The sequence below is a fragment of the Herpailurus yagouaroundi genome, unplaced genomic scaffold, assembly GCF_014898765.1.
Source record: "Herpailurus yagouaroundi ecotype Mexico unplaced genomic scaffold, PumYag 28, whole genome shotgun sequence".
Classification (NCBI taxonomy): domain Eukaryota; kingdom Metazoa; phylum Chordata; class Mammalia; order Carnivora; family Felidae; genus Herpailurus; species Herpailurus yagouaroundi.
The window spans coordinates 148376513-148404427 of record NW_024412376.1 but is presented as its reverse complement, the minus strand read 5'-3'; the positions used below and the strand labels follow the sequence as shown (position 1 = coordinate 148404427).

General features: G+C 38.1%; 1 protein-coding gene across 3 annotated transcripts in view; it reads left to right on the top strand.

The window, feature by feature from the left end:
• PI4K2B (phosphatidylinositol 4-kinase type 2 beta) overlaps positions 1-16966 on the top strand; it is a 31483-nt gene extending 14517 nt beyond the window's left edge. For 2 of the 3 annotated variants that reach the window (XM_040486724.1, XM_040486741.1), the window contains exons 6-10: positions 1015-1073; positions 2943-3042; positions 6589-6722; positions 7287-7346; positions 14844-16966. In XM_040486724.1, coding sequence (XP_040342658.1) covers positions 1015-1073; positions 2943-3042; positions 6589-6722; positions 7287-7346; positions 14844-15017 — 527 coding nt within the window. In that variant the 3' untranslated portion in view covers positions 15018-16966. The remainder of the gene's footprint in view (positions 1-1014; positions 1074-2942; positions 3043-6588; positions 6723-7286; positions 7347-14843) is intronic. The other variant, XM_040486732.1, reaches the window with a different exon arrangement.
• Positions 16967-27915: the final 10949 nt, after the last annotated feature.

Genomic DNA, 27915 nt, shown 5'->3' with positions numbered 1-27915 from the left:
AAACAGATGTAGTACTGACTCCCTTGGGCAGAGTTAATCTTGTACTGGAGATTCTAACTCATAGCAGTCTCCTGCCTGGGTGGTAGAGGTCAGTTCTTGTCCCTCCTGGGGAATTTCTTAGCAGCAGGACAAAGCCAGAAATATTATCTGCATAATATGAATAATTAAAACTTGATTGTGTAAATTATTTTAGATGCTTATTTTGACTTTAGGTAACTGTTAGCATAGTCTATAAATACATTAAACTTGATTTTTTTTTCTGTGCTAGAATGGAGCAGTGGTGTAGATCATCTGAAACAGTGGTTCCCAAATACGGTTCCCTGGACTGGCTGGGTCAGTTTCATGTGGGGACTTGTTACACATGCATCTTTTCAGAAGAGTGCACCCCAGTCCTGCTAAAACAGAAACTCTGCATAGGGGGCCACCAGTCTGTTTTAACATGTCCTCTCGGTAATTCTGAAGCATGCTGAAATTTGAGAACCACTGGTTCAAAATATTTGCTCATTTATACTAGTTTCTGAAAAAGCATTACATACTTTTCCAGAGTTGCCTTCTTAATTAATGTGGTCTTAGATTAATGTTAAATTTGATGTAGAGTCATAGAGTACTTCTATACAGACATTAGGTGAGAACCTACCCAGAAATTTGCTTGGTAATAAGGGTACATGCTTTTTCTTCCTGAGGGGAACAGAAGTTATCCTTGATTTTAGTAACCTTGATTTAATAGTTCTTGATAATACATACCTCACAGAATGGTTATAAGGATTAAATGAATTAGTGCCTGTTAAGTACTTACAACAATGTCTGACATAGCGTAAACCCTCAAAAAGTGTTAGTTAACACTTGTAAGTATTTTTTGGCTTGTATGTGTTAGGTTGGAGCCTTTAATATGTACACATGTGCCACAGATAACCAGTTAAGGTCTTGAAAATCAAAAGGTGACTAGAATATTTCCTTTGATATTAAGCTATGATATCCATAAAAAATGAAGTAACATTTGTTTTGTTTTGAAAGACAGGGGAAATGACAATTGGTTAATCAAATACGAAAAACAACAGGGAAAGGAAGTTAAGGTAAGGAAATTTCAAAATTATACTCAGAGACACACACAATTTCTATAAAAGATTCTTTAAATTTATGTTTTTCTTCATTTCTTCATTTCCTTCACTTAGATCCTTGGTTTTATCTCCTTTTGCTGTTTTTCTCATCTTTTTTCTTTCCTCCCCTGTTTACACTGCATTTTTTAAATTTCTAAATCTCTGTGCAGCTTTATTTTTTATGTTGTATTAGAGTAGAAGAATGATACCAGCTTGGTACTTTTTTTTAGAACTTGGGAAACTCATTGTAGAACCACGACCACCAGATTTATTTTGCTTTTATGTAAAAAAGGTTCTGGTATTTTTGGTCGACATGTTTATATTTTAGTAATTCACTTCTTTCTGAGTCTTATGACTCCATAATGTGGATGAGTCTCAAAATCCTGCTGAGTGAAAGGAGCTACTCACAAAGGGAACACACTGATTCCATTTATGTGAAAATCTACAAAGTGCAAACTAATCCCTGGTGACAGAAAGCAGACCCTGGTTGCCTGCGGGTGGGGTAGAGGGAGGGAGCGAGAGAGGGAGCCACCGCAAAGGACACCAGAAAACTTTCGGTGAAGGTTTCACATCCGCGGATGCTTATCAAATTGTACACTAATATGTGAAGTTTATTGTGTGTAAATTATACCTCAATAAAATTGTAAATAGAAGAACAGAAATAAAAATAAATGGCAGTTACAGCAGAAATAGGTTTAAAATACACACATAAATATATATTTTCATAATAGTTGCTAAATATATTTTATTGGTGTATCTTGAGCAATTAGATTTTACTGAAAATTTTATTCTTTTGCTCTTAAGTATTTTGTGCATTTTCAGTGAGGTAAGATATTTGATATAAACTAAAAGAAACAAACCAGACATATATGGCACGGACCTTCATGCTAATACTTCTCATTTTAAAATTGTCTTTTTTACCTTTTGTTTTTATCTAGGCCACTTGCTAATGGCAACTGTCTTATCTTTACATAATAAATACTCTTTTTTTAAATTTTTTTAAAGTTTGTTTATTATTGAGAGACAAAGAGAGACAGACCGTGAGCAGGAGAGGGGCAGAGAGAGAGGGAGACATAGAATCCGAAGCAGGCTCCAGGCTCTGAGCTGTCAGCACAGAGCCCGACACGGGGCTCGAACCCATGAACCGCGAGATCATGACCTGAGCCGAAGTCGGACGCTTAACCGACTAAGCCACCCAGGCACCCCCATAATAAATACTCTTTAACATGAAATCCCTCTTGCTGTCAAGAATGTAGAATTTAGGAATGGCCTACTTTCTGTAATTAATGGTATCTTGAGATTCCTTCTACTGGACCTTTTTATAATTGTTCTTTGAAGAGTTTTATTTAGAAACATTTTGTGTTTGGACTAAATATTTCTGGGGTACCCCAGGAAAGACTAAATTTTTAATGAGGTAGCTTTGTTAAGTTCTCTTAAAAATACCAATATTTTACAAATGTCATACTTTTAAGCAGTATATCTAGCAGTAAATTATCTGAAACAACAAATTTTTAAGTCTTAATAATTCCAAGTCCTCTTCCCCAAAAGGAAAGAAATGAAACCAGTACTATCTGAATTTATAATAGCAAATAAAAAATAGTGATTATGAAATTCTTACTGATTTATACGATGGTTTCTTCCCTTCAAGTGTGGAAATTTGTACCTTCTGATAACTTATTTTTTATTTATAGTAAGACCTTTAATAAAAGGCAACTTATTTATTTTTAGTCTCTTCAAATAAAAGGTATTTAAACTTCAATAATTTTTAAAAATTTATTTAATACTTGATCTTTTAGAAATATTCATATACATTTTTTTATCAGCAGCCATTTTTTTCTTCTTTAGGAAACGAAATGGATTGATGATAAAGAATCACTTATTAAAATAGCTGCAATTGATAATGGTCTGGCATTTCCTTTTAAGCATCCTGATGAGTGGAGAGCATGTAAGTGTTTAGAACCATCTATACATTCTATAATCACCCTTTTCCAGAATGGGAAGGGAACAAAACTTATGGATATCAAAAAAAGGAAAAGAAAAACTGGGTGAAGAATAATCATTCACTAGGGCTCTGTTCTAGATGTGGGGATGCAAAGATACATTCTACACGGGCCTTGCCATGTTTGTTTGCTTATTTTTGAGGGACTGTGTCTGGTTTTGGTTTTTTGGCTTGTGTTAGTCTTGTAGAATAAGTTTTTAAATGTATGTAACATGAGAATCATCTATTTTAATATATGGATAGAACTTAACTTTAATGTTTTGGGTAGTATTCACTTACAAAACAGTTTAGGCCTACCTCTCCCCTTTTCAGTGAGTAGTGCTTTAACTGCCTTACCGGTCTCCTCTGTGGTTGAGGGTCTGGTTTGCTACATCTTCTTGAGCTAGTTTTATTTTGTTTAAAATTGTTCGTGACATCTTGAGATCTGGATTAATGGGTACAAAGTTTTTTTTTATAGAATTATAATTGGGGCACCTGGGTGGCTCAGTCAGTTGAGCATCTGACTTCGGCTCAGGTCATGATCTCACGGTTCGTGAATTCAAACCCCACATTGGGCTCACTGCTTTCAGCACAGAGCCCACTTCGGATCCTCTGTCCCCGCCTCTCTTTCTGCCCCTTATCTGCTCATGTTCTCTCTGTCTCGAAAATAAAAAATAAACATTAAAAAAAAATAAAAAAAAAAAAAAGAACTTCCTGAGTTACAAACTCACAAACCATGAGATCATGACCCGAACCGAAGTTGGACACTTAAATGACTGAGGCACCCAGACGCCCCTAAAAAAAAAACCTTTTTTTAATAAAAATTAATGAATAAGTAAATAAAATTTCTGTGTCAGTTGATTAAAAAAAAACCTGCCCATTTTTATTTTCAAGTTTTATTGCTTTGTGACCTCTGGCTGCGTGAATTCTGCTGATTGAAATTTGTTAGTAATTCCTTTGTAATCTGGTTGATGGCCAGTTAAAGGGTACTTGAAAAGAACGTGTCTGGACACAAAGTTCTGCATCTGTCTATTAATTAAAGCTTGTAGTTGTTAGTCAAATCATATTATTTTTTTTGACCACTTGATCTGTTAATTTTTGAGAGTTGAAGTTGACCAAGATTGTGATTTTGGCAATTTCTTCTTGCATTTCTGTACATTTTTTGCTGTGTATTTGACATACATAAAGGCCCAGCATTTTATATTGTTGGTGGCTTGTTCTTTTATTAGTGTGAAATACATCTCACTTTATCCCTCTCAATGTTTTTTTTTTACTTATTTTATCTGTTGTAACATTGCTACACCTCATTTCTTTTTATTAACATTTACCTGGTGTTATTCTATACTTTTATTTTTTACTTCCATCATTTTGTTGTAAGCATATGACTTATGCCCAACACTTAACTGGATATTTTTTTACCCAATCTGAGATTCTTTTAAAAGGTACATTTAACTCTAGTTAAAGTCTCAATAAATAATGTGTTTGAACTTTTCCTGCCATCTTACTTTTTTCTATTGACCATGAATTCCAATTTATTTTTCCTTTCCTATCTTTTGTTGAATTGGCTTGAGATGTCTTTGTTTCATTGTTTTTTCCCTCTAATAGTTTGGAATTTATATGCAAATTGTATTTTAAAAGTGTTAAGTGAAGGGCTCCTACAATACATCTGGGAAATTTTACCAAATATGCAGTTGAGGATTAGAGATCTGGAACTTGAAAGAGGAGTTGATATTGAAGATATAGTTTTTAAACTGTCACTGTGGTAGCGGAAGCCACGGTGGTGTTTATTACCTCAGGGAATTCAAGGAGAACAAATACCACCACTAGGACAATGTGAGGTACACAAATACTCAGTGAATGTCTCATGAATGTTTAGCAAATAAATGAAGGAGAGAAAGGGGGGAATGGTGGCATGGAAGGCAAGAGGAAAAGCCAGCAAACAAAAGAAGTGGCTTAAAGGATAGAAAGTACACTCTGGGAGAGTAGTATCTCCAAAGCCACACAGGAGAGAATTTCACAAAGGGAGATGAGAGAAGACTGCTACTTTCTACAGAGACATTAAGTAGCATGAGGACTGCAAGTGTGCCTTTGGAGAGACTCTTATGAGATGGCTGGTGGTCTTAGGGGAGAGCGGTCTGAATGGTGATAATAGAAGTTGAGGGATAGGGATCAGAAGTAAAGGCAGGCATGGAATAAGAGCTTTTATGTGATTGGTCAGGGAAAAGTAAAAAGGAAATTAGATATAGCTGCAGGGAGATGTGGGCCGGAGGAAGGGCTTTCTTTGGAATGGACTGTGTACTTCCCACAGTGGACAGGGAGATAATAAAAGAGAAGTCAGAAGGAATGACTCTAGCTGTAGGAGGTTCTCATTGGATGTGCCCACAGTAGCTCTGTGGGTGATCATCTTGTCATAAGCCTTACATATACTTTCTTGCAGGAATTTGAATATGCACCCTCTCCAGAAGATTCTACGACTTTACGAATCTTTCTCATCCTAGTACTGTGTAGATTTAACAGTCTTCTTAGGAGAGAACTAGAATTAGCCTGAAGTCCTGGATCTTTTTCTTTTTTTTAATTTTTTTTTTTTTTTTAACGTTTATTTACTTTTGAGACAGAGAGAGACAGAGCATGAACCGGGGAGGGTCAGAGAGAGAGGGAGACAGAGAATCTGAAACAGGTTCCAAGCTCTGAGCTGTCAGCACAGAGCCCGACATGGGGCTCGAACTCACAGACTGCGAGATCATGACCTGAGCCGAAGTCGGACGCTTAACCAACTGAGCCACCCAGGCGCCCCAGTCATGGATCTTTGATCCCTTAGAGACATTTGCCTATTCACCTACTAATGATTTAAAAGTTTGGAACATTCACAGGTGGCTCAGTCGGTTAAGCCTCCAACTCTTGATCGGCTCAGATCGTGATCTTACAGTTCATGAGTTCAAGCCCTGCATCAGGCTCTGCGCTGACAGCATGGATCCTGGTTGGGATTCTTCCTCTCTCTGCCCCTCCCCTGCTTGCAATCTCTCTCTCTCTCTCTCTCTCTCTCTATCAAAATAAATAAGTAAATAACACTTAAAAAATTTTTTTAGGTAAGACTTTGGAACATCATATATTTCCACGCATGTGTATGCATGCACATACACATGCGTGCGCACACACACACACACATACACACACACTCGTGAGTGGTCAATTCCTGATGATTTGTAACTGGGAGGAGGGCAGGGAAATCTTAGCCATGGTATTTGATATGGTGTATGTGAACAAATTATAGGTGTCCCTTAATTTCCAAATTTAGAAACCAGGGATTCAGATGTATTTTTTGATATAGGGCTGTCTGAGAGAGACTGATTATCAAAATTCTCACCTTTTACTATTTAAAACTCAGGAACCTGACTAGTTCTAAATAATACTTTGCTGTGCTTTACCATCTGAATTCACCATCCAAACTTGGAATCAGGATGATTATTCTCTGATAACTTCTTCCTCTCTCTCTCTCTCTCCTTTTTCGTTCAGATCCATTTCACTGGGCTTGGCTTCCTCAAGCAAAAGTTCCTTTTTCTGAAGAAATGAGAAACTTGATTCTACCATATATTTCCGACATGAACTTTGTGCAAGATTTATGTGAAGATCTTCATGAACTTTTTAAGGTAAATAAATTTTTCGTTTTAATTCTTGCGGAAAACGAAATAAATCTCAAACGAGATTTTCTTAATAGAGCTAATTTGCAGTTTACTGCTTCTGGTGTAGAGCCTGACTTAAAAAGGAATTAACAGCTTTACTTTACAGGAGCATAAATTTGTGAAGTTACACTGGTTATGAGTGTTCTTTGAAGTAAGATTCTATTACAATCTGACAAGTTGTTTTCTTCAAAAGTTGAATTTTTACAAAAGTACTCCATAAATTGTAATAAATATTTGGTGAGCTGCTGTAGTTTAATTCTCTCAAAAACACCTAAACCCATTGGCTGGGAGGTCATTTTAAATCCTTTTGGGACCAGGTGGATTATAAATAAACTATTCTTGTCATTCTAGAGACATACAAAAATACTTCAAGTAAAAATACTCTTTACATGTTATTTTATCTATTAGGAAAGCTCTGGAATGGTCTTATATGCTAAGTTGAAGAGTTCCTTTGTTTTCAAATATTTGTTTCAAATTTCTTGATTTTTGGAATTATAATAATGTAGGTTTTTTTCCTCCTTTCCCATAAAGACTGACAGAAGATTTAACAAAGCTACTTTTGAAAGTCAGATGTCTGTTATGAGGGGTCAGGTAAGTTACCTTTTTATGACCTTGTTCATTAAGAAGACAGTTTCTGTTTGAAACAGTAGTAGTTAACCCTTCTCTCCATTGTGACCCAAAGATGGAATTCTTTTATGCTGAACCAAAATAGCTCGTATAATTAAAAATGAAGTTGATTTCAATAGCATCTTTCCTGTCTTGTTCTAAGTTAGGCATTTTTGACCTTGTTGTATATTGTTTAGTTAACCAGTTTCACTCTCCTGTGAATTCTTTGTCTTCATTTTGATAACTATTTTCCTGAGTGTTACTGTTTTTTTTCCTCCTCAAGTCCACTTGCTTGGATGTTTCAGTGCCGAGTTCTATTGCCTTTTGATTATTTCTCTCATAGAATGTGTTTGGCCTTTGCTGGTGCAGTCAGTAAATCGCCATATCACCAAAGTTGAACACTGAGTGAGGCAAAAAAGTTACTAATAGTAACTCAGTCTTGTCACTCCATCTTTCTTTAATTAGAGGTACAAGGCGTTAGGTCTGCTGGTGTGGGTGTGCAGGCTGGCTGGTCTACGGATAATGTCTAGTTCTTCCACTCTACTGATAGTACTTAGATTCCAGAAGGAAAACTTGAAATGAAACTAAATTATTGTGAATAATTTTATAGTGTTAAGTGTAATGAACAGATAAGTTACTGTAAACATTGTCTTTTAGTGACTTACTAATTAACTTTTTCTTCCTAAAATACACGTTTGATTTCAGGTAACTATTTGCTGCATACCTGTGGCAAAAAAGACCAGTCTAGTTTTTGTACTGAGGATTACATTATATAACTTTAACAAATAGATATGATCAAGTTAAATAATCATTCATACACCAAATGTTTATTGACAGAACTAGTACCAGAAAGTGATTGAAATAGAACTGTGAGCAAGACCCAGTTCCTCCTGTCATGGAACATTTGCTGTGATGAGGAGGCCAGGGGTCAGGGAAAAGGATGGATTATTCGCTCATACACCTCTCTGTGCTCTCTGTTATCTGCATTTATGCAGTGCTTTGCTGGAGTCGTAAGTTTTAAATAGTAAGTGAAGTGGCTGGAGAAGAAGGCTAGAGCCAGATCTTGGAAGCCTTAAGTGCCAGAATATAGATTCCACGTGGAAGGGATCGGAGCACTGAGAGATTACCATTCGAAAGGGTTGTGATAAAACTAATTTCTGGGGGAAAAAAAATACACAAGAAACTAATTTCCAGAGAGGAGACCTTCTTTTGTGAATACCTGAATTAGGCTAAATTCTGTTTGTATGTGCATTTTGGAGTGGAATTTATACCTCAACCAGAGGTGTCTCTAACCCAGCAAAGATTAAGAACCACTAGGGAAGGTGAGGCTGGACAGTCAGGTGCAGATTTGCTCAGCAGGTGAGGAGGCCAGAGCCAGGGGGCCTTGCAGGGAGCCGAGTTAGGTGACTCAGGCAGGCATGAAGGGCTTAGGTGGCCCATGATTATAATTATGTCGAAGAGTGTCACCATCCCAAACCATAGTTGAGCTACATTTTCTGGCATAGATAATTATGCCCTAAGATGACCATTTGCTTAAAACAAAGTGATGTGTAAATATTCTCCATCTTCTGGAATTCTCTTATCCGTAAAGATTTATCTTGGGAATTTTTTTTTAATTTATTTATTTTGAGAGAGAGCAAGCAGGAGCGGGAAGGAGCAGAGAGATGGGGGGGAGGAGGGTAGAGAGAGAATTCCAAGCAGGCGCCATGCTCCTTGATGAGCTGGATGTGGGGCTTGATCGTGAGATCATGACCTGAGCCAAAATCAAGAGTCAGACGCTTAACCAACCGAGCCACTAAGGCACCCCTCTCAGGAATTTTGATTTTCAGGGAAAAGCTCTAAATAATTGTATAAGCTTTTGTTGTAAATTAAAGTTAGTACATGAGGAATTTAAACACAAATTTTATTTATTTAAAAAAAATTTTTTTTTAACGTTTATTTATTTTTGAGACAGAGAGAGAGCATGAACGGGGGAGGGTCAGAGAGAGGGAGACACAGAATCTGAAACAGGCTCCAGGCTCTGAGCTGTCAGCACAGAGCCCCACGCGGGGCTCGAACTCACGGACCGCGAGATCATGACCTGAGCCGAAGTCGGCCGCTCAACCGACTGAGCCACCCAGGAGCCCCTTAAATACAAATTTTAAAATGCTTGTCTGAAAAGATAGGGGACATTCCAGTTCTGAGATCTGTCACAAAGATACACCAGAGGCTGTCTGCTCTTTTAGGTTTATTTCTTCATATCCTATCTCATTCACAAAGGAGTTAAGGTATTCTACAAATGCATGTAATAAAATTTAAAAATGACAAGATCAAGTTCTGGAGAAAAAAAAATAAAATGATGCCTTGGTTATATGTTTTAATTTGATTTTTTTAAATTGTTTTTAAGTTTATTTATTTTAGAGAGAGCGAGAGTGAGCAGGGAAGAGGCAGAGGTGGGGACGGATAGAGGATCTGAAGCGGGCTCTGTGCTGACAGCAGAGAGCCCTGTGTGGGGCTCAAACTCATAAACCGTGAGATCATGACCTGACCTGAAATCAGATGCTTAACCAGCTGAGCCACCCAGGTTCCCCATTTTTGTTTAGTTTGGTTTTGGTTTGGTTTTTGTCTTTCTGATAGCCAGAAAGAATAAGGTACCCTGACCATGCATGATTATGTAGCTTTCTGGTTTTAACTGTTTTTTTAAAAAAGCTGATCTGAAAAATCAGGTTTTATTTTATGTTCTAAAGTAAATCAGTGCTTTGAAACAGAAGTTTAACAAACAAAAACAAATAACAGTAACCTGTATTCCGAGCAACAAAATCATTTTTCAGCCAGTTCCTTAACTAAGTCAAAATACTTGTGTTATTTCTACTGTTTATAATTTTCCTTAAATCCCTCTGCCCTCCAGTTTTGCCAGTGAACTCCAGACTTGTGCTTTGATACAGCCAAGTCTTTTGCCCTAGTTTACAGTAAGTTTTTAGTCTTACACACATTATCAGTGACGTGTTCTAATTCTTCTCAGAAAGATTTGGACTGGAACTAAGAGCTAGTATGAAGTCATTTTTTTCAAAACAGTCTGGAACTAGTAATGTTTATTAAAGTTAAAGATTTCGAATGTTACATTAAATAGCAGTAGGTCATGATCAGGTTCAATAAGATTGTTCATTTTATTTTATTTATTTTTTATGTTTTAAGTTTTTATCTAAATTCTAACTAGTTAACATACAGTGTAATATTAGTTTCAAGAGTAGAATTTAGCGATTCATCACTTAACGTATGATACCCGGTGCTCATCACAAGTGCCCTCCTTGATGCCCATCACCCATCTAGCCCATCCCCTCACCCACTTCCCCTCCAGCAGCCCTCGGTTTGTTCTGTAGTTAAGAGTCTAAGGCCATTCATTTTGTGTTCTGCCTATGCCTGTTGGGAACACTGGACCTCAGAAAATACTTACGTGAAATAATTTTACACGTGGTCTGAGAAAGTGACAGAAATAATAAATAAAGCTGTCTTATGAATACACAGTGAACTTCTATTCAGTGACTTATAAACCGGAAGCTCATTTGCAGATTCAGTAACAATTGATGTTAAAGACAATGAAAGTAACACTTTAGTACCTCTTGAGTACTTTACCCTTTACTAGATACTTTGATGTTTGGTGTCATTTATTCTTATAGCAGCTCTACACAGTTATCTGCATTTTACGTGGAGGAAACTTAGCTCAAGAGGGTTAAGATGTTGAATCTATGAAATGAGGGGGTCTCAGTCTGCATTTAGGCATTGCCTCTGCCTGAGACCCTTATCATCACTTCTCTGCATTTAATGATCTTCTAAATGGTATCCTGGCCTCTTTTCCTGTCTTTCACATTCAACCAGAACCATGTCTCTGAAAGCAAATCTGACCATGTCTCCTGTGACTTAAAACTTCCATGATTTGTCACTGTGTACAGGCTCCAGTGCCAGTCAACAAGACCTTTGGTAGTCTGCCTCTCTCCTGTACACCTGCCCTGGCACTTGTCACTCATGGCTTCCTCTAAGCCTGGTCACTCTTAACTCTTACTCCCTCCCATTTCTCGTCTCCCAGTGGTGCCCTTGTGTGTGTTGTTGCCACTCCTCAGATGCCTTTTCCTCTTCATCTGGAGGACGGTTTTCCTTCAAGCTCCAGTTCTGTCTTTCTAGGCTCTTCCTGCCACTCAGAGTTCCGTTTTCTGCAGCACTCCCTGGAAATACACATACTGATGTCCATTTTACTCAAAAATTTGATGTGAAAACAATATATTGGGAATATTACTATTAAAAAAATAGCTTAAAATCAACCATAAAGCGATTATGGGTGGTTTTAGATAGTACAGTAATTCTTATACCCACTAACATTTGAGGACCAGTGAAATAGGCTAAAGGAGAGCAAAGTCTATATGCAGAAGTCTGAGAGTTTATACCATCCGCCCTCGGCCTAACCGTCACATCACTACCGAGTTCTCAAACGCGGCATAGATGGAGACTTCTGAAGTGTTTCTTCGTTGCCTACAATGCTTAACCTATTTCTAAAAATAGTCTTCTCTAATTTAAACATACAATAATTGGGACACCTGGGTGGCTCAGTCGGTTAAGCATCCGACTTCGGCTCAGGTCATGATCTCATGGTCCGTGGGTTCGAGCCCCGCATCAGACTCTGTGCTGACAGCTCAGAGCCTGGAGCCCGCTACAGATTCTGCCCCTCCTTCTCTCTCTGCCCCTCTTCCACTTGTGCGCGCCCACGTGCTCTCTCTCACTCTCTCTCTCTCAAAAGTAAATAAACATTAAAAAATTTTTAAACATACAATAATAGATTTGTGTATCCCTTGAGAAATGAAAAAATGGGTGATATGTAGTGGAGGGGTTCAGATTTTAAGGCAGGGCCTAGGTCCACTGTTGTTAAAGTGTTTATCAATTTTTATTCCAGTCATTTGTTCATATGGCTTTTTGTTTCTAGAAAGTGTGTAATTTAGAGGGCTGTCATGAGTTTTTTCCTCCTATTCAGTCTTCTCTCCTCCCCAACATAGTGCATGCTCAATAGATGTTTCTTTAGTAAATAAATGCAAGATTATCAAGTGTCTTAACAATTTTCAAAGAAACATTAATATTTAGGATAGTTCTTAGGCTTGAATAATATTTGCTATTATATATTTGAAAATTGTTAATCTTGTAGAATGACTCTCATTTTGTTTATACCATTCTGTTTTCTAGATTCTCTACAACAATCATGTCTTTATTTTTAAACTGTTTTTTAATGTTTATTTATTTTTGAGAGAGAGACAGAGACAGAGACAGAGCATGAGGGGGGGAGGAGCAGAGAGAGAGGGAGACACAGAATCTGAAGCTGGCTCCAGGCTCTGAGCTGTAAGCACCGAGCCTGACGCAGGGCTCGAACTCAAACCGTGAGATCGTGACGTGAACGGAAGTTGGATGCTTAACCAACTGAGCCACCCAGGCGCCCCAATAACCATGTCTTTAGAGTCAGGAAAATAGTAGGTGTTACTTAAATTTGTGTTTAGACTAACAATTTTAGAATAGAATTTTTAAAACCAGAAGAGGAAACTAACCAGAACGTTTCATTCCTTAGCCATGCTGGTGCCCACATTTATGTTTGTGATAAGAACAATGTTTATAAATGTGAATTTCATAAGTTCTTTGTGTCTTGTTATCCAGCCTGGAAATTTTAAGGGAAGAACTTAAAAGGGAATCTAAAACATAAATACATTGAGTAGCTACTATAGCTAGTAAAGATTTATTTCCCTGAGGTATTAAATACTTCAGATTTTCCAGGATCTAAAGCATCCAGTTTATACTGTTCAAAGTAATGTGAATTTTATTTATTAGTATGGCTTTATGTTGAAACCTTTATGCTTATCACTATTAAATAATGTTTATAAGAACCACTAAAATGCATACTATCTGTATATTATTAGATATTTTCAAATACTTGAAGAAGACATCTTTATTTCTAAAGTACATAACAAAGGGAGTTTTTTGTTTGTTTTTTTTTTTTTTACCTGATATGCAGGGGGAAAAAAGAAACTGAATTATTATCTGAACAGAGTAGAATAGTCTGTAAGCTATGTGTTGAGTTTCACACCCTTATTTATGTGCTCAAGTAGCAATTCTAAGAGTATGTTTAAACATGTAATGTAATATATTTTACTCTTTCTAGTTTTATTTTTTCTATTTAAGAGTGAACTCTTAAATGAAACTTTATTTTAAATGGGTACCTTCCCAAATTCTCTAACCCAATGCCTGTGTCATGCTTTCCCATGGCACTTGTACCCTGTGATACATGTTGTAATTTACTTATTCATGCTTATTGACTCCTCCCCCTGCTAAAATGTAAGTTCTGTGAAAATGGGGGTTTTGTTTTGTTTTTTTCTACTGTTATAGCCCCAGCACTTAGAACAGAGCCTAGCACGTAGTAGGCATGCAACAAATTTTTTTGTTGAATAAGTGGATAATGTGTTTTTTTTTTTTAATTTTTATTTAAATTCCAGTAAGCATATAGTGTAATGTTAGTGTCAGGTGTACAATTTAGTGACTCAGCCTTAGGTACAACACCCAGTGCTCATCACAATAAATGCATCCTTAATCCCCATCTCCTATTTCAACCATCCCTCTGCCCGCCTCCCTTCTGGTAACCATCAGCTTGTTCTCTGTGGTTAAGAGCCTGTTTCTTGGTTTGCCTCTCTCTTTTTCCCCTGTGATCGTTTGTTTTGTTTCTTAAATTCCACATATGAGTGCAACCGTACAGTATTTGTCTTTCTCTGACTGACTTATTTTGCTTAGCATAACACTCTTTAGTCCATCCCCTCACTGCAAATGGCTAGATTTCATTCTTTCTTATGGCCGAGTGACATTCCATTGTATATATGTGCTACATCTTCCTAATCCATTCACCAGTCGATGGACACTTGAGCTCCTTCCAAACACTGTTGGTGGGAATGCAAACTGGTGCGGCCACTCTGGAGAACAGGATGGAGGTGCTGCAGAAAGTTAAAAATGGAACTACCATACGATTCGGCCATTGCACTGCAATCAGCAAATGCAAAAGTACTGATTCAAAGGGATACACGTATCCTGATGTTTACAGCAGCATTGTGTACAATAGCCAAATTATGGAAAAAGCAGACTCTTTAGACCAGAATCTGTCTAGCTTCTATGTCAAATGGAGTATGTGGAACCATTCACTTTATTCAGTCTTCTGATTGCTTCTGGACATCAGTACATTCTAGAATATTTTAAAGTTACTAATTGGCAAAAGTTATTTAATGCTAATTTCGTACGCTCGTGTGTGTCTATTTTTGTGTTTGTATAGTATGTATTTATAGCAGTTACTCCTTGTCATCTCTGTTGGGCAGAAGTGGATGACATAAAGATTGTAGTTATGAATAAATGGTTAAAATAGCCATTATTCAGTGAACTGAATGAAGGTTTTTATCTTATTTGAACTGGTGAAAATCTCTCTTTTTTCCACAGATCTTAAATCTTACTCAGGCATTGAAAGATGGGAAGAGTCCTGTCCAGTTGGTACAAATGCCTTGTGTGATTGTGGAACGCAGTCAAGGTAGAAATCAGGGCCGCATTGTCCACCTCAGCAGTTCATTCACCCAGACCGTCCACTGCAGGAAGCCATTTTTCTCTTCCTGGTAGCAGATGTAAGCGTAAGAGAAAAAAACATTTGGCATTATTATGTTGTTAGAACATTACCGCAGGGCGAATCTGCTGTTAAGATCTCCAGTTGCCAAAACCTCAAATAATGTAAGTCTTTAAAAGGTTATCTTTTGAATGTAATCAAAAGTTTACAGTTTTTTTGTCCAAATATTAAATTTCTGTTTCAGGGAAGAAGTGGTATATCTCCTAAATTGTATTTTTGTAGAAAAATTGTATTTTATGTTGTTTTGTTAGTTTAAAAGGTAATTTCATGGTTTACACATTCTGAAATGACTGTAATTACTTTAGAATTCCAAGTAGAAACATAAGGTATTTGTTGACTTTGAATAACTTTTTATATTCTTTATAAACACTGAGAAGGACGTTGTCTTCACTCTTCTTACATTATAAAAGGCCTTCAAGGGTGAAACTGCTCTTGTGAACTTCAGTAGAGTGGTTAATAGAAAATCTGGTAAGAATAATGTTGCCTTAATTTAAAAAGCCGCTATTTTAGAACTTGAGTAATTGCCCCTAAAGTGACCATTGTTAGGGAATGGAAAATTATATCTTGGTTAAGTAACAGGTGACCATTTTATTTTCTGTGCTTCAGAATATTTTTGGTCAATTATTTTGTTAAAGTAAGGGGAAAAATCTAAAGATACTCTCCCTTTTTAGAAAATGGAGGCACTCAGCTGAGACTGGAGAGGAATAATATGAAATTAAAGTAGATCGCCAATATTTTGAAATTCCACCATAGCACTAAAAGTCCCTTTTGTTTCTTCCATGGAATCAATTACGTAGTCAATTAGTACTTTAGATTACTGATCTTAGTCTGTGTAGTGCTTCAGTTAGTATTAACTTCACTGAAAAGTAAACCATACCGTAAAGTGCATATTGGATTGCATTTTGGGATCCTAAGGCATAAGTCCTTAAAAATAACAGTAGTTATTATAGTATTGTAGGGTATTGAGGTTACCGATGCTGATATAATTACAGTCAACTGTAGAATATCAGCCCTTGCTAAAGGGGAACATGACAGAGATAACCATAACGTCATTTAGATTTGATTTTGAAAATCAGTATGTCTGACATGCTACGATTTTGTAGCACCGTGAACTCCCGGATGATGTAACTTGAGACGAGCCCAGTATGAAGATGTGATTCTGAAGAACGAGAAGCTTCATCCTCTTCTTTGGGCCCCAAACAAGGAACACCACCACTCAAACTAAACTGGCAGTTTGTGCTCTGGGCCTTTTTTTTTTTTTTTTTTTTTTTTTTGTTAGGTTTTCGTTTTGTTGTTTTTTTTTTTTTACTTAAGTATTTTCATGTAAAAGGTGTTTCCTGAGGGTTCGATTAGGACGGAAGACAGATGTGCAGACCCCCCCTTCCCTCACCTCCCTGTCTTGGGCTCCATGGGTGTGGCAAGTGAGAACACCGCTGCCTTAAGGAAAGTTCACTGGACACCTGTGTTCTCCTACCTCCAACCCCGGCCTTCCGTGATCGTAACGCTGAGATCATGGAAAATTGACTGGAAATTCAAAACTCAACTACTATCTTGAGATAAATACTAGTAATTCAAATGTGCCTTTTGAAGATGTGTTCTTAAATAAGTTGTTATGATGTGGGTACTGCTTTCATAAAACGGTTTTTTCAGTATTTTGAGAATTGCTATATTAATTTTTATAATGGGAAAACTTAGTAAATTCCTACGTTTTATATCCTGAATTTGTTAAAATAGTGTGCAGATATTTTTAAATGGCCTGACCAGGCTAGAAGAGTAAAGCTGAAATATTTAAGATGTGATCATAAGTCAGAATACATTGGTTATATTTTGTAAATTTTCATGAACTTGACTCTTATTTAAATATTGTGTTAATTTTTTGAATGAGTATATTTATAGTGTCAAGCTTGGTAGACTAAAGGTAATAAAAATCATTGTCTTAAGGTCACTATTCTTCTGAAGTATGTATATTGGATATTTAGAATGTTTGTGAACACATTTATGTTTATAAGTGATGCTAAACCAACATCCCCCTTGTGTATTAGTGGTATAGTTTAATTCTTTAAAATTCCAAAAGCCATGTGTAACTGGAACCTTTATAATTGGAGACGATTTAATTTTTTTTTTTTTAATTTTTTTTTTCAACGTTTATTTTATTTTTGCGACAGAGAGAGACAGAGCATGAACGGGGGAGGGGCAGAGAGAGAGGGAGACACAGAATCGGAAACAGGCTCCAGGCTCTGAGCCATCAGCCCAGAGCCTGACGCGGGGGCTCGAACTCACCGACCGCGAGATCGTGACCTGGCTGAAGTCGGACGCTTAACCGACTGCGCCACCCAGGCGCCCCGGAGACGATTTAATTTTGTTTAATTATATACTTTCTTATTCTCCCCCAAATTTGCCAGCAATGGAGGCTGTGGAAAACCAGCGGAAGGTTTTTTGCAGACGTAAAAACAATCAGAATCACAAAGGTTTTTTTTTTATTTATAGTTTTGTACTGATGGAATTAAAACCTTATTAAAAACAGACGGTGAGTGTTCTTTGATCACATGACATCTGAAATTCTTTTACAGATGCATAAAGAGATAGGCAGGGTCTTAATGTTTTATAGTCTGTCTTTTCTCCCAGGGTTACTTGGCCAACGGTGCAGAGTTGTGGCAAAGATTCTTATGTTGCTCTACCTTTCCAAGCCTCTGTTGTGGTTAGTTTGGGGCCGTGTGGCTGAGTGCTGAGATGTTGGGATAAGTGATAATATGCGACTTCTGAAAATGGCAATAAAACTCCCTGTCTTCACACGCAGTGGTCATGATTGACCACTCTCTTCTCTTCCTGTTTGGATATAAACAAGGAATTTGCCAACTGGAAGCAGCCAGGGCATGTCCGTCACCACTCGGAAAACTACCAGGAGAGCCCATCCACTGAGCTGTGCTGTTACGTGAGCAGGAGAGAAGTGCTTGTAAAGTTTGGAATTTATGTGTTATTGTAGCATAGTCTGCCCTATCCTGGGCATTAAAATATAAATAGAAAAATGAAAATCATTTTAAATTAAAAAATCAGTTTTGTTTTTTTTTAATTTTTTTTTCAACGTTTATTTATTTTTGGGACAGAGAGAGACAGAGCATGAATGGGGGAGGGGCAGAGAGAGAGGGAGACACAGAATCGGAAACAGGCTCCAGGCTCTGAGCCATCAGCCCAGAGCCCGACGCGGGGCTCGAACTCACGGACCGCGAGATCGTGACCTGGCTGAAGTTGGACGCTTAACCGACTGCGCCACCCAGGCGCCCCAAAAAATCGGTTTTAAGAAGCACAATGGTAGCGACAGCAGATGGTTTTTTAATCTCCCCAAACCCCCAGGAGCTATCCTATAGCAAAAGAAAAACACAGTGACATCATCTTCCCTAAAATTAAGTGGTAGAGTAACCCTGTGAATCCCAGAATCTGAGCAGTTGGAGCTAACACCATCAGTAGCCGTGTGATCACGTGGGAACAACAGCTTTGGAGGAACAAGCAGAAGCAACCTAAGGGGGACTCGCGATGTGGCCATCCCCACTGGTGGCTCCAAAACCACAATGGAAGCAGAGAGGGCCGTTCAGCATTTGGTGGTTGGCAGCTAGTAGAAGGAGCCTGCAGAGAAAAGTATGAGGGTGCTGGGGCCACGTGGGCTTCGAGTCATCAGAAGTAGCTCTTACCCCTTAGTGGGCCTGTCCTGGGGGAGGTGGTTGGTGTAGAGCACTGACAAGGGAAGGATGGATGGAAGAGGAGACCAAACAGGACCGAATTCAGAGAGCACTAACAGCACACACAAAGCCACTGCCTAGTAACTGCAGCAGACAGAACCCTAGGACCCCAAAACTAGGAAACTGTCCTGGCGCCCCTCACCTCCTACACAGAAATCGAAAAATATAGGGAAATCCATCTCAATTTACACACAACCACATCCTACTATCCTCTAAGAAAACAGGATAACAACCTGTATAATACATGCACAGAAAACGAAGATGCCCAATAATGTTTACAAAGCAGCAAAAAACCGTGATCTAATATTCTTTAAAAAGTAACGGAAGAAAGAAATTCAAGAAATGATAGAAGCTAAGGAAGAACAATCAAACATCAACATTGGAAAAGCTCAGAGTCGATAGGCAAGCAACAGGAGGAAAGAAAATGAGAGCCGACAGCTCAGAGCAAATACTAGTTAAAAATACACTTCAGAAATAAACTGGAAGGAATACAAAACAAAGAGACAACATACCCGTAAAAACCCTACAGCAAACATCATACTGTTGGAAAGTCTCAAATATCTGTATTGGTGTTCTATTGCCACTGTAATAAATTACCACAAACTTTAGTGACTCAAAAACAACACAGATCGGTTATCCTACAGTTCTGCAGGTTAGGAGTCTGATACAGGTTTCACTGTGCTAAAATCACCGTGTTGTGATACTGACTCCTCCTTCTCCCTCTTGCATTTTTAAGGAATCTTGTGATTAGACTGGGTCCACCCAGGTAATTTAGGTTTTCTCCCTACTTTAAGGCCTGTTGATACACAACCTTAATTCCATCTTCAACGTTAACCCCCCTTGGCTGTGTAACACATCTGCAAGTTTTGGAGAGCCAAGACATGGGCATCTTTGGGGGCTATTCTGACTTCTATACCATCCCTCTGAGATCGGTTATGTGACAAGGATGCCTGCTTTCACTATTCTCGCTCCATATTGCACTGGTAAGCCTAGGAAAGAGGCAAAAGGTATGAGGATCAGAAAGTAAATAAGACTGTCATTATTTACTCAGTGACATTATGCATTAGAAAATTCAATAGCATGTACAGAGAACTATTAGAACCAGTATTGCAAGATTTATGCACCAGCAGCATAGTTTAAAAAAGAAAATGTAAAAAAGATACCATTTACAACAGCAGCAAAATTTCAGATTCCTAGGCATAAGTCCAACCAAAGATGTGCAAGATCTCTACACCAAACTGTAGGGGAGTATTGAGAAAAATGAAAGATTTAAGTAAATGGTGGTCTATACCATGGTGAGGTATTGATAATATTAAGATGTCAGTGCTCCCAAATTTACCTATGGATTCAACACAATCACAATCCAGATCCCATCTGAATTTTTTGTAAAACTCAACAAGCTAATTCTAAAATGTATATAGAAATGTATTGGCCAAAACTTCTGGACAAATAGAACAAAGTTGGAAGACTTACACTACCTGATCTCCAAACTATAAAGGTACAGCACTCAAGACAGTGATAACTGGTGTAAAGACAGATATATAGATCAATGTAACAGAACAGAGAATCCAGAAATAAACCTTATACATATGGTAAGCTGATTTTTAACCAAAGTGCCAAGGCATTTCAAAGAAACAGATAGTCTTTTCAACAAATGGTGCCAGTAACTAGACACACGTGCACATGCACACACACACACACACACACACACACACAAAGTGAATCTTCACCTTCACCCCATATGTAGACCTAAAGAAAAGAGCTAAAACCTGTGGAAGAAAACTGGAGAAAACCTTAGTGAACCCCGCATTTGTAAAGATTTCTTAAAGCAGAAACGACACAACACACACACACACACACACACACACACACACACACACAATTGAGAAATTGCTCTTCAAAAAACTTGTACTCTTTAAAACATGCTTAAGAAAATGAAATTTCTGGCCACAAATTGGGAGAAAACATTTGGCAAAAGTATCTGATAAAGGAACTGTATCCAGAATTCCAGAATACATAAAGAGATTACACAACTCAAGAATAAGAAGTCACCCAATTAGGAAGTGAACGAAAGATTTAAGCAGACACTTCACCAAAGAAGATCTATGAATGGCCAATGAGCACATGAAAATGTGGTCAGCATTACCATTAGGGAAATGCAAATAAAAACCTTGAGTAAAGTTAAACATCTACCTATCATGCCACGCAGCCTTTGTCCTTACAACAGAAACGAAAGCAAACCACCACATAGAAATGTTCATAGCAGGCTTTTTTTGTAATGCCCCAAACTGCAAATAACTTAAATTCACCAAAGGGTGAATGGATAAGCAGAAAATCTCCATACAACAAAAGGAACATCCTACTGCTACACACAGCACTGTGGATGAATTTCAAAATCACAGCACTAAACTGAAAGAAGCGAGAAACAAAGAAAGCATACTGTATGATTCCATTTATATAAAATTTTCTAAAATGAAAATTAGTCTACTGTTAAAACAGTCCAGTGCTTCCTTGGGAGTCGAGGCAGAGGGAGAGATGGATTGCATGGGAGCACGGGGAAACAGGATGATCGTTCTGATTGCACAGTTAATATGCTCGTCAAAGATCATCGGATGGCACCGCTCGTTGTGTGTAACTTATTCTTCATAAAACAATAAACAATGAATAAAGGTTTCAGATCTATCATATCTGGGAAAAATTAAAAGCCCAACCATTGGCACAATCATTTGGGAGAGCAATAGCTAGTAAAATTGCAGACACAAGCACTCTGTGGTAGGACGCGCATGCAAGGTTGGTCTAGGCTGTAGTGTTTAGAATTCTGAAACCCTGCTAACAACCTAAGTATCTGTCAGCAGGAAAATGGAGAAGTCAACAGCGGCACACCCATACAGTGGAAAACTACAGAGCAGTGGAAATAATTCACCTGTAACTACATGGATCAAAATGCGCACATAAACCTCAAGACCGTGTTGAGGGAAAGAAGTAAAGTTGCAAGAAAAGTATGTACAGGCATCATTTATGTAAAATACAAAGCAGTGCCATATGCTGCTTTTTGACACATGCATATATATAAGTACAAAAAAGTGTGGACAGGAACGGCCTCCAGCTTCAGAATAGTTGTGAGGGGTAGGAGGATATGGAAGCAGATCTAAAGGGCACCAAGCACACTTGAAATATAAAATTTATTTCTTAATGATCTGAAGCAAATACAGGCTGTCCACATTTGTTAAAATCTGAGTGGTACATCAGTGGTTGGATGTGTATATATTGTGTGTGTGTGTGTGTATATATATATATATATATATATATGAGTGTGTGTGTGTGTGTATAGGTATACACATATATATACATATATGTATATATGTATGTATACATATATGTATATACATATATAGATATATATATGTATATGTGTGTATGTATATACATATATATGTATATATATGTGTGTATATATGTATACATACATATATACACTTGTATATGTGTGTATACATAAGTGTATATATATGTATGTGTGTATATATTTAATTTTCTATTCTCTGTATGTTTCAATTATCTCATTTTTAAAAATAAGCTTTTATGGGAGCATATTTATATGAATGCTCTGTTTGCCAGCCTTTATTAGTGTACAATGGCTACCATGACAAAATACCACAGACTGAGTGACTTAACCAGCAGAAATTTATTTTCTCACAGTTCTGGGAGCTGGGAGACCAAGATAAAGGTGCTGGCAGGATTGGTTTCTGGTGAGGTATGTCTCTCGTTTACAGAAAGCCACCTTCTCACCATGTCCTCACATGGCCTTTTCTCTGTGCACTCACCCTGGTGTTTCTTCTTCTTCTAAGGACAGGCAGCCCTATTCGTTGAGGTTCACCCATATGACCTCATTAAGCCTTACTTACCTCTTTAAAGTCTCTGTTTCCAAATATAGTCACACTGGGGGGTTAGAACTTCTGAATATGAATTTGGGAGGGACACAGTTCAGTACCTACCGCCACCCAAAGTAAAAAACTTGCAAGCATCTACATCTGCATTGGTTCCTCGTAATGTGGTCAGGATCAGCATCCATCGCAGCCATTTCTGCAGTCCCAGCCACCTCCGTCGTCATATGCCTAATGGAAGACTAAGGTCATCGTGAATATTTTCTGAAGTGACGTCTGAAAGCGCTTCTTAATAAGTGTAGAATTTTTCAACGGGATTTATAATTATTTTTTTATTTTTAAAAAATATTTACTTATTTTTGAAAAAGAGAGAGCATGAGCAGGGAAGGGGCAGAGAAGAAGACACAGAATCCGAAGCAGGCTCCAGGTTCCAAGGTGTCAGCACAAAGCCCAATGCGGGGCTCGAACCCATGAGCTGGGGGATCATGACCGGGGCCAAAGTCGGACACTCAACTGACTGAGCCACTCTGCTCCCCCGTTAGTAATTATTTTTGACTGCGGAGATAAAGTTCTTGCTTACTGCTGGGCTCATGGTTCTGTTCTGCATAGTTGTGAACCAGAACAGCTCATTTCTCAATTGTGGCAAATACATGAATTTCTTTAGCTCTTTTTAATTTCCTAAAACCCTAACTCCTAGATGCATAACGGTTTGTATGATAAATATAAATCATTCAGTGAATTCAACAGACATTTGTTGGGTACTCAGTATGTCAAATTCTCTCAAAGATAGTAGGAAGACAAAAATCAGTAAAATACATTTTCAACTGTTTCAATTGGATTCGCTCTTCAAGTACTGCTCAGAGCGGGAAAGAAAACCTGAAAACGAGAATAGGGCTAAAATAAAATATTTTCGAGGGAATAATATCCTAATCTTTGTGTGTCTTACCTCTGTCCTTTTCTGCATTTGCTCCTTAGACTTGCATACAAGGCAGAGAAAAGAAATGCTTTGTAGACTAAATGCTTGACTGCCTTTAGTTTGAGCTTCTCAATGAATTTTTTGTTTATAAAAGAGGCATGTTTTCAATGTCTAGATTTCTGTTGGATTGTGGAGGGTGTGGCTTTCATTCCACCACTTGAGATATTTAATCTGTTTTTTTTGGAGGTGGAGAGTAGATAGTCTTCAAAGATGGCGGTCGTTAGTTCCTTCCCACTTTGTAAGTGTGTGTTATTCCACCCATCAGGAAGTGCAGACTGCCTCTCCTTTTCAATCTGAGCTGATCTGGCAATTTGCTTGGAACATCAGAATGTAGTGAAAGTGAAGCTATGCCAATTTGGGGCTTTGTCTTTAAGAACCTAGGAGCCTTCCCTCTCCTCCCGGAAGCTACTCACATAAATCGTCCAACTCGCCAGAGTCCACCACGCTATGAGGAAGACCACGCTAGTTATGTGGAGAGACCATATTGAAGGAGAGAGTAAGGTCATTCTATTTACCACAACATCATCTCTCTGAAGAAAATCAACAGAAGTGTCTATTATCTATTATATTGACAGTAGTCAAATATCTTCGATTATTTGCCAAATACATATTTTATAGCTAGATTTCCTTGAGTTGGGATCCAATCAGGTTTTATTCATTACATCCGTCTGTTCCATCTTCCAATCTAGAACAGTTCCTTCATTTTCCCCATGATGGTTACTTTTGGAATTTCCTCCATATTCTGAATTTGTCTAATTATTTCTTCTTAGTGTTCAGCTTGATCTTCTATCCCTTATATTTTCTATGAACTGGAAGTGAGATCTGAAAGCTTGACTAAGTTCAGGCTAAACATTTTTGACAAGAATATTTCAGAGATGATCCTGCACACTTCATACTGCATTTACATCGAGAGTTACATAAGGGAATGCAAGCTGGTGCAGCCACTCTGGAAAACAGTATGGAGGTTCCTCAAAAAACTAAAAATAGAACTACCCTACGACCCAGCAATTATACTACTAGGCATTTATCCATGGGATACAGGTGTGCTGTTTCAAAGGGACACATGCAGCCCCATGTTTATAGCAGCACTATCAACAATAGCCAAAGTATGGAAAAAGCCCGAATGTCCATCGATGGACGAATGGATAAAGATGTGGTATATATATTCAATGGAGTATTACTCGGCAATCAAAAAGAATGAAATCTTGCCATTTGCAACTACGTGGATGGAACTGGAGGGTATTATGCTAAGTGAAATTAGCCAGAGAAAGACAAAAATCATATGACTTCACTCATATGAGGACTTGAAGAGACAAAACAGATGAGCATAAGGGAAGGGAAACAAAAATAATATAAAAACAGGGAGGAGGACAGAAGAGACTCATAAATATGGAGGACAAACTGAGGGTTACTGAAGGGGTTGTGAGAGGGGGGATGGGCTAAGTGGGTAAGGGGCACTAAGGAATCTATTCCTGAAATCATTGTTGCACTATATGCTAACTAATTTGGATGTAAATTTAAAAAAAAAAATTAAAAATAAAATAAAAGAGTTACTAAAAGATATTTCATTTTCATTGAAGAATTCATCATGGTAGGGGAGAAAGTCCCAAAGGAGCCAGAGAGCTGTGGCAGTAGGAACTCTGTTCACAAATTGAAAAATATACTTGTCTATGTAGAGGGTAGTTAGATGTCCCTCACCATTTCTTTGAAAACTTAATTCTTGTCCCATCTTCTTTTTCAGTGAGTTTTTCTTAGCTCTATTTTTGGATAATGATGATGGTGATGATGATGAGGGGTGATGAGCTGGGTTTCATCACAAGCAAATGTACTAGTTGGTCACAATATTAAAAGAATATTGTCGGGGCGCCTGGGTGGCTCAGTCGGTTAAGCGGCCGACTTCGGCCCAGGTCATGATCTCTCAGTCCGTGAGTTCGAGCCCCGCGTCGGGTTCTGTGCTGCCAGCTCAGAGCCTGGAGCCTGTTTCAGATTCTGTGTCTCCCTCTCTCTGACCCTCCCCCACTCATGCTTTGTCTCTCTGTCTCAAAAATAAATAAATGTTAAAAAAAAAATTAAAAAAAAAAGAATATTGTCATGAAGGATACTAGTTAAGCCTAAAATCTCGAGAATAAAATTCATAACTTACGACAAAGCTGTATTTCAATTCTACGAGCTTTCATTCTTTGCTGTGAGCTATTTTGCTATTATTCAGTGCTTTTCATATGAAGATCCCTAAATATTAAGTGGGCTCGTGGATCAAACAGTGAAAGATGTATAACAAAAATGAATTATTTTTTAAGCAAACTGTATTACTAATCAGCATCATTTTATCCAGTAAGTTTTAACCTGTTTCAGACTCCATGTAAAGAGTTCTCTGAGAAAATAAATCCTGAAGCTTAAAGATTTTTATTCAAACACCAAGTAATGCAATAGATTTGACTTTTGTCATTTCAAAATCCTGTAAACTTGCTTATGTTCTAATCTTGCTTATCTTTCATAAATGGAAAGCATGCCACAATTCTCTTTTGACTAAGAATTCTGAATTGGAACAGACCTGATACTTTAGTCCTGGTTCTGCCCCTTATCAGCTCTGTGTCGTTGGACAGATCTTGCAAACCAGCTTTCTCTCCATATGTAAAATATACAAGCTAATGATAACTTCAGAGGTTTCTAACAAGAACAAATACGATATATTATGTGAAAAGCGTGGCACAAATTCTGGTGGTTATAGATTGGGTTTCTATCTGAGCAACTGTCTGTATTTTTCTTTATTAAATGTATGTTTTTTTTTTTTTTTTTTTTTTTTTTTTTTTAGAGAGAGAACATGAGCAGGGGAAAGGGCCAGAGGGAGAGCAAGAGTGAGAGAGTGAGAGAGAGAGAGAGAGGAATCTCAAGCAGGCTCCACACATAGTGTGGAGCCTGACATAGGGCTTGATCCCATGAGCCTCAGATTATGACCTGAGTTGAAATCAAGAGTCGCATGTTCAACGACCTGAGCCATCCAGGAGCTCCTGTCTGAGTGTATTAATGACATTTTTAGACTTTTGGTTTTAGATGAGGAGATAAGGCTACATGCACGTTTACGGGTTTGGATTATTACATAAAGAGAGTATGTGCACATGCAAATTTCTGGATTTGACAACATCTTGCCTGGAGCATGGTGACAGATTTGGAATCAAAAGACTATCTTAAAGTTCTCTGTTGCGTGGCATATGGGGTTGACAGGGGATTGAGAGGAAAAGGCACCTGAGGTCACTGGGTAAAAGAAAGAGATTTATCCAGATCTGATCCTCTGGGAAACTAAGTGACATTTCAAAAGGTGTTTGTTCAGAATCCTGACACCCAGCTCCAGCCAGGGAAATGTGAACCTGGCAGAGCAGAGATGGCTGGTGCCTGTGCCTGTGGGTTTTTGGGGATTTTTTTCTTTTTTTTTTTCAGTCCTTGATATTGAAAGCATGTGAAGTCAAAAAGAAGCTGCTAATCTACTCTGTATACAAAGAGATGTGTTAATTTTTCTTTTGACTCCAAGAACCCTGGCTGTTCTGCTTACAAAATTCCCACCTGACAGTTCAGTCTTCTGAAACTATTGAGGCTCACAGAAATAGCAGAACAATCAGGTGGCCTTGCCTTTCCCAGGAGTCAGAGAGAGTTGTATAAACATTTAGGGCTGATCCCAGGGCTGCAGAGGAACTGCTTTAACCAGCTTCAGAGACGTTTCTGCCTGAATGCCTGTCAGGACAAATAAGACTGCCTTTTATCTCAGTGTGGCTTGGGGACCAATCCAGGAAGCTATTCTACCCTTCAAGTGTTTGTTTTAACGTGAGCTACTTAAAGGTAATCGGGAACTGCATTTAAACCAAGGTGCTGGTTTAAACCAAGGTCACCACTGCCCCAGCCTAGTTTCTAAGCAAGCCAACACCCAGCCTCACTTGCTATCCAATGCTGTGTGTGAGGAGTTGGAAATGCCTGATTCCCTGAATCTCTAGCTTAAATGCGGTTTATTTGCCTGGACAGCATCCCCCTTAATATGTTTTGAGGGCAAATATTACGGTCTTTAAGTTTTGAGAGTCTTTGGCTCAGGGCAATTTGTCAGTGTTGATGCAGAAAGTTGGCATATTTTGTGGAAGAATGCAGTCGAAAAAGCCTTCGACTCTGACTGAAGAGGTTGAAAGGTAGCAGAATATGCCACCCCCAAATACAGCACTTGGGCATAAGGATGATTTTGAGCTGAAGGTAATTGAGAAAAAGCAGATATAAGAAAAGCCCTTTGCCTTCCTCCTATATTTGCCTAAAAGCAGGACAT